At 43.6% G+C, this 7,500-nt stretch overlaps 1 protein-coding gene across 2 annotated transcripts in view; it reads left to right on the top strand.

Moving 5' to 3' along the window:
• Positions 1-7,500, top strand: part of adam9 (ADAM metallopeptidase domain 9) — a 31,142-nt gene that overhangs the window by 22,864 nt on the left and 778 nt on the right. Inside the window, exons 17-25 of one of the 2 annotated variants that reach the window (XM_054610812.1) lie at positions 1-44; positions 145-174; positions 325-405; positions 492-597; positions 699-846; positions 2,143-2,245; positions 2,867-2,896; positions 3,582-3,640; positions 4,093-7,500. The exon at positions 1-44 is cut by the window's left edge and continues 110 nt beyond it; the exon at positions 4,093-7,500 is cut by the window's right edge and continues 778 nt beyond it. In XM_054610812.1, the coding sequence (XP_054466787.1) occupies positions 1-44; positions 145-174; positions 325-405; positions 492-597; positions 699-846; positions 2,143-2,245; positions 2,867-2,896; positions 3,582-3,640; positions 4,093-4,162 (671 nt within the window). In that variant the 3' untranslated portion in view covers positions 4,163-7,500. The remainder of the gene's footprint in view (positions 45-144; positions 175-324; positions 406-491; positions 598-698; positions 847-2,142; positions 2,246-2,866; positions 2,897-3,581; positions 3,641-4,092) is intronic. The other variant, XM_054610813.1, reaches the window with a different exon arrangement.

The raw sequence follows: 7,500 nt of genomic DNA on the forward strand, positions 1-7,500 counted from the left end.
TCGACTTCATGCTGGGGTCAGACGTCCCCGACCCGGGGATGGTCAGGGGAGCAAGTGTGGAGACAACAAGGTGAGGAGGAGGAGGAGGAGGAGGAGGAGGAGGGTAGAGGAGGGGAGGTAGAGGAGGAGGAGGAGGAGGAAGTGAACGAGGGGAGCAGGTGTGGAGACAACAAGGTGAGGAGGTAGAGGAGGGGGAGGAGGTGAGCATGGACAGCTGACCAATCAAAGCTCTTGAATGCTTCAGGAGGCGGGTCTTGCCAGTAGAAGCAGTGTGATCCACAGAACTGTGATGTTGATGTTTGTTTCTTCTTCTGTGGTTTTCAGGTCTGTGTGAACTTTGAGTGCAGCAGCGTCGACGTCCTGAAATACGACTGTGACGTGGAGAAGAAGTGTCACGGACACGGGGTGAGACACGTCCACCTGTCTGTCTACCTGTCTGTCTCTCAGGTGTATCTCACACTAACCGGTCTGTCTACCTGTCTGTCTCTCAGGTGTGTAACAGTAACAAGAACTGTCACTGTGACGACGGCTGGGCTGCACCTTTCTGTGAGGTCAAAGGTTACGGAGGCAGCGTGGACAGCGGACCCACCTGGAACGGTACCTTTAAGTCAATGCTAACTCATTAATGCTAACTCATTAATGCTAACTCATGTTAGTATGAGTATGTTGATATAAACATGTCCGTCTGTCCTCCTCAGATAAGGACACGTCGGTCAGAGACGGCCTGCTGGTCTTCTTCTTCCTCGTCCTTCCTCTTCTCGCTCTGGGTGCGTTTGTTTTCTTGCGCAGGAACGAGCTGCTGCGTCGCTTCGGGCTGAGCCGCAGGAAGAGGTCACAGGGATACCAGTGAGTCTGAATATTTAGTGTCAAACATACCGAAGTAATAAAACTATAACAGACTCCAGACAAAGGTCAGCTGACTGCTGACATCACTTCCTGTCTCCACCACTCCACATCCTGAAGGTTTCACTTTACAGTTTGGCAGCAGCTGTTGTTTCTATTTGTGATCAGTTCAGACGGACAACTGTCCTCTGTGCTGCGTTCAAAGACACTCCGCTATTGACTGTCCTCTGTGCTGCGTTCAAAGACACTCCGCTATTGACTGTCCTCTGTGCTGCGTTCAAAGACACTCCGCTATTGACTGTCCTCTGTGCTGCGTTCAAAGACACTCCGCTCTTGACTGTCCTCTGTGCTGCATTCAAAGAGACTCTGACAACTGCTCTTAACTGTCATCTGTGCTGCGTTCAAAGACACTCTGACAACTGTTTTAACTGTACTCTGTGCTGCGTTCAAAGACACTCTGATAACTGTTCTTAACTGTCCTCTGTGCTGCGTTCAAGGACACTCCGCTCGTGCCTGTCTTCTATGCTGCATTCAAAGACACTCTGCTCTTAACTTTCCTCTGTGCTGCCTTCAAGGACACTCCGTTCTTGACTGTCCTCTGTGCTGCGTTCAAAGACACTTTTCTATTCTCTGTGCTGCATTCAAAGACACTCTATTGTCTTCTGTGCTTTAAACTGAGGTAAAAAAACTCCAGCTCCATCTGCTTGCAACTCCTTTCCCAGCATGCATTTCTTCTGCAGCTCGTGGTGAGAAACTGCGATACCTTGCTCTAAAAATCTCTTATTTGCCCCACGATAAAATCACTAACCATCATGCATTGCACTCAGCGTGACGGAGAGCAAAACACTACAGGTCTACGTCGGTCTGGCAGCTCTGATTACCGTCCTTTGTGCTGCGTTCAAGGACATTACATTACATTACAGTCATTTAGCAGACGCTTTTCTCCAAAGCGACTTACAGTCAGTAGTATATTACATATCATTCACCCATTCACACACTGATGACAGGCTACCATCAAGGTGCCACCATCAGACTCTAACTAACATTCATCATCAGTCCACACCGATGGCCTTCAGGAGCAACTTGGGGTTAAGTGTCTTGCCCAAGGACACATCGACTGCCGAAGCCGGGTATCGAACCACCGATCCTCTGATTGGAGAACTACCTTGCTCTCCACTACGCCACAGCCGCCGTCAAAGGACGCTCTGACATTACACTCTGCTGCATTAGTGTCGGGCAATTCTTGTCAGAAATCCTCGAGATTCCACCCACTGAGCTGATGTCACTTCCTGTGTTCAGGGCTGACGGAGCAGCTTCAGCCAATCCCAGCAGAGGACCGCCTCCCAGGGCGCAGCCTCCGCCCATTACCCGCGGCAACGCCAACAAGATTGTCAAAGACGGGGTGAGTTTCCTTAAAAGGACGTACTCAGTGTTGATTGATTGATTGGAGTGTGTGTGTGTGTGTGTGTGTGTGTGTGTGTGTGTGTGTGTGTGTGTGTGTGTGTGTGTTTCAGACTAAACTATTGTAACAATCATCATTTCCCACAGTCCTCTAATGTTCATCTGTTAATTAGGATCATAATTTGTCTCTCATGAAGGCGTAAGAAAACTCTTTATATATCCTGTATGTGTATAAGACCTCATCCAACATTTCCAATGAATCACCATGGCAACAAAAGCCCTGTTAATTGTCACGATGTATAAAGTAAACACAGACCCCTTTTTTGATAATAATGATTCTTCCTCTTAGTGTTTGAATAATGAATAAAGTTAAATAAACATTCAATCTACTTTTCTTTAAATTTAAGACTTTTTATTATAATCGGCTAATAAATCCACTAATCGGTAGATAAGCCTGTCAATGAATAGATTACAGCCTGCTTCTCTTAATCAATAACTTTGTGGTTAACACACTGATTGACTGTGTGTGTGTGTGTGTGTGTGTGTGTGTGTGTGTGTGTGTGTGTGTGTGTGTGTGTTACCGTTGCTTCCAAACATCTTCTGCTCTTCTCTCTATGTGAAGCACAACGCTCAGCTACTGCCACCACAGGAGGTAAATACTCACTACTCACCCTGAAATACTACTACTGCTACTGTAGTACTACTACTGTAATCTATAATACTGCTACTGTAGTACTACTACTGTAATCTATAATACTGCTACTGTAGTACTACTACTGTAATCTATAATACTGCTACTGTAGTACTACTACTACTGTAATCTATAATACTGCTACTGTAGTACTACTACTGTAATCTATAATACTGCTACTGTAGTACTACTACTGTAATCTATAATACTGCTACTGTAGTACTACTACTGTAATCTATAATACTGTTTTACTCTGGACTCTTCTCTGTTGCTGCTTTTAGTGAATATTCTTTGTTGTAAAAACCTTTTGTGTGTTTTGTCCGACCAACAGTCCAAACCCCAAAATATTAATTTTACTTTTATGTATGACGTGAAAAACTGAAATTGTCATCTTTGCTTAAAAACAAAAAAATATTATTGGATTATTATTATCAGATGTAGTCCGTCTTCATAATAATAATAAAAATCATTTATTATATCTTGTTTTAATAATCTGAATCTGTAAAGTAACTAAAGTTGTCAGATAAATGTAATGAAGTAAAAAGTATAACGATATTAATTATTCTGAGATTTAATGAAGTAGAAGTACAATGAGGAATACATTTAAACTAACGAGACATGTTTCCGTCTGTGTGTTTGTGATCAGGTGGTGGAGACCAACAGGACGGCTTCTTCCTACGCTGTGAGGCCTCCTCCTCCTCCTCTGTAAGATCAATAACATTATAGATCAGCTGATCAACTGATCAGCTTCTGGAAACACTGACTCAAGGTCCTCTTACTCGCTTTTTACAGAGCGTTCAACTGATTCTCACAGTCTGGCTTCATCTGATGTCATGTGACTGGACCTAGAAGCTAATTTTAGCTAACTGGTCCTTGCAGCTAACTCAAAGCTAACTGGACCTAGAAGTTGAAGCTAGCTTGAAACCAACCGGTCCTGGAGGTTAACTCTAAGCTAACTGGACCTTAAAGTTGAAGCTAACTATTAGCTAACTGGACCTAGCGTTTAAACCAACTTCCAACAGCACCAATCTGTCTAAATATCACGTTGATGTTGTTTTATTGAAAAGGTAAATAAGTAGACATGTAAACAGAGCAGTTGGTTCTAGGAGCAGTTCTGATTGTTGACTTCTCTTTTTTCATTTTCTCACTTTCCTCAGAAAACCGAAACATTCTGCTGCATCTCAGCCTCTGGTGCCTCAAAGACCCGCCCCCGCTCCACCTGTTTAACCAATCAGGAGGCCCGCCCCTGCTCCACCCGTTTAACCAATCAGGAGGCCCCGCCACACCTGGATGACACCCTTTCTACTCTTCTTCTTTTCCTCCTCTTCTTCATCATCAGTCCCAAACCTAGCAATAGCCAGGAACTGATTCTGGAGCCAAGATGGCGGACAGCCAGCCCTGGACTGCTGTCCGGACCTGGACCCAGTCAGACTGGACTGGGAACTCACCAGAACTGACCTGAAGCAGCTGCTGTCCTACAGACGTTCTCCTTCTTTATATCCAGTTCAGTCTGGGGACAAAACTCAGCCAGCCAATCAGGTGACTGCTCCAAACCAGCCAATCATATCTCCAGAACAGCTGACCAGACACAGTCATATGTAACACCAGATCATTGCACCGTGACTCAGGCTAATGCAGCGTGGCGTGGTTAGCTACCCTGCGTTACCAGTGACATCAACAAGCCAAATTTTAGATAAAGTTGTCGTTACCCAACAATAATGAATTCAACATTTTGTATTCCTGCTGTAAATAGCTGAGCTAGTAATTCAATTGACTTCATTTAGCATGCTGGCTAGCTTACAAACATCCATCCATCCATCTTCCGTAACCGCTTATCCAGTTAAGGGTCGCGGGGGTGCTGGAGCCAATCCCAGCTGTCAATGGGCGAAGGTGACAGGTCACCAGCCTATCACAGGGCTGACATATAGAGACAGACAACCACTCACGCTCACATCCACACCTACGGGCAATTTCAGAGTCATCAATTAACCTAAGCTGCATGTCTTTGGACTGTGGGAGGAAGCCGGAGAACCCACGCTGACACGGGGAGAACATGCAAACTCCTCACAGAAGGTTGTCCAGCCCGGGAATTGAACCCGGGCCCCTCTTGCTGTGAGGCCACAGTGCTAACCACTACACCACCATGCAGCCCCTAGCTTACAAACAGATGTTAGCAAACATTTAGGCTGACAAGGTTATTGCTAATGCTAGTTAGCTGCAGTGTTTCCCAAGTACTACAGCTAGCACTGCAAATGATCCATTATGTAGTTAGCAAGCCAGTTATTTCATCTAATGTTTAATAGCTAAGCAAGCTAACAATACCACATGCTAATTACCGCCAGTCACTGACGAGTCACTCATTTCATTGTCTTCTACATTTCTGTGGCTCCAAAATGTAATATTACTGCTAGTGCTATTGTTGCCTAGTTGTTTAGCATTTTGGTTAGCTTACAAACAGTGGGTAGTTTACATGGGTAAAGTCTACAAGGTCATAGCTAATGCTAGTTGGCTTCAGTGTTTCCCAAATGTCATACCACTGCTAGCATTACAAAACATATGCAGTTAGCTAGCCAGTTTAAAAGCTAAGCTAAGCTAAGCAAGCTTCATCATCATCGACATGTTGTTCTGAGGAGGCGCTACGTAGCACACTACTGCTAGCATTATAAAATATAGCTGAACTTCTGAGGATTGTATTCATGTGTTCATTTGTGAAGATTATCTCGATGAACAAAACCTTTGTTTGCATCAGAGATTATTTTCTGCAATAATCAAACATCCAGAAGAAGAATCCCATCGACTGTCTGTGGCGTGAACCAGGGCCATGCTAACATGCTAACATGCTAACTTCCTGTCCTATCTGTCCACCATTTCATTTGAAAGTCAAAATGTAACCACTATATTAAGAGCCCTAAAATGTATATTCTTTGCTACTATTGTAAATGTTAATTAAACAGCCAGGTTTAGCTAACGGTTAATAACTGAGGGGTGCTTCTCTCTGATTGGCTGGTTTGAAGACACAGAGGTCACTGGGGGCGGAGCTTACACCTGACCCCTTCTGTCTCTGAATGAAGCTCTGCAGCCGGCTGATTGATTCCCCCTCCGCTCAGCGCTGTCATCAGAATGTAACGCACCCCTGCTGCTGTGTGCGGGTGCGCTTGGTCTCCACACCTGGTTCTCTCTCTCTCTCTCTCTCTCTCTCTCTCTCTCTCTTTCTCCAGAATTGTAAAATCACAGTATGCAACACACAGAGCTCCTCTGGGTTTTTACTTCCTGTCTGGATCTGATGGTACGCTGGTGTGAAACACTTCAACATTATGGAGGAAGTACATGAGTACATTTCATAAAATGAGTCAAACGGACTGATTCTATGGAGGACGCTCCTCTTAGTTTGTCAAAAGCGTCTCTTCAGAGTGGATCGATGTGGAAACGCTGAACGAATGTTTCAGTGTGGAGAAAGAAAACATGAACTTCTAGAAAATGGAAGAGGAAGAGACGACAGGAAGTGACTATGAACTACAAACATCACGCTCCGTAAAAGCTACTGAACGTCACAGAATGAAGACAGGTGACCGTGTTCTCACCTGCTTAAAGGTCACCTGACTGAACATTTAAAAACATTCAGGATGTTGGACCCCCCCCCCGCACTGAGGAGAACATCATGTTTTAGTTTAATTTGGTCCTCCACTGTCTTTGCACAGAATGCAGTGTGATCAGACTGAGGATCAATGAGTCACTCACAGGGCTAACATCGTGCCATTTGATCGCTTTCATGCCAAAAAATCGTAAAGAATCTTAAAGTATAATCAGTGAACTGTATTTCCTGTAGAAAGAGGAGAAAAGTCCTGAGACCAAACTGTTCAGACTGAAGTTATTTCGAGACTTAAGAGCAGCTGAAGCCGAAGCTCAGTAGAGCATCACGTTACAGTCAGTAAACCGCTGACACGTCACTTTACAGGAGAAAAGTCGGCTGATATTCTGAAAAATCTGCTCAACTCGTGTTCAGACTCAAACAAACGCTGAATGTTTGTGCTAACTAGAAAAGAGCAGCAAATGTGGATTCATCCGCCGCGGAAAATAGGAATAGGAATAGGAATTAATAGGAATTTTCTTTTTAGGACTGCAGTGATTACTTTTATCAATTAATTTTCTTTTTTTTTTAAATTTTACTTATCAATTAATTGTTTTGTCTATAAAATGTCAGATAAAAAAGAAAAGAATGTGTCCATCAGAATTTAACCAGAGTCTTAGATCAAAGAAGACCAAAGAAAAAATAGAAAAAAGACTTAAGTGATTGTTTCAAATCTATCAAACATGGTGCTGCCTTCATGCCTTTTTCCAAATACACAAACATTATTTCAAAAGACAGTTTGATTGATTAATCAGCTAAACAGTTAAATGTAGTTAATTAGTCGTGAGCTCACATAAAACCTCAGTAAACGTTTTCTAAAAACTACAATGTTTGAAAAATCAAACTGTGAATTTGTGTTTTTAAAGATTTACGTCTTCAGTAGGAACCAGCGGGCCTCAGACAGGAAGTCAGACAATGTTTAGGGACGGACCAACAT

Source organism: Anoplopoma fimbria, chromosome 13 (assembly GCF_027596085.1).
Source record: "Anoplopoma fimbria isolate UVic2021 breed Golden Eagle Sablefish chromosome 13, Afim_UVic_2022, whole genome shotgun sequence".
In the NCBI taxonomy this organism is placed as follows: Eukaryota; Metazoa; Chordata; class Actinopteri; order Perciformes; family Anoplopomatidae; genus Anoplopoma; species Anoplopoma fimbria.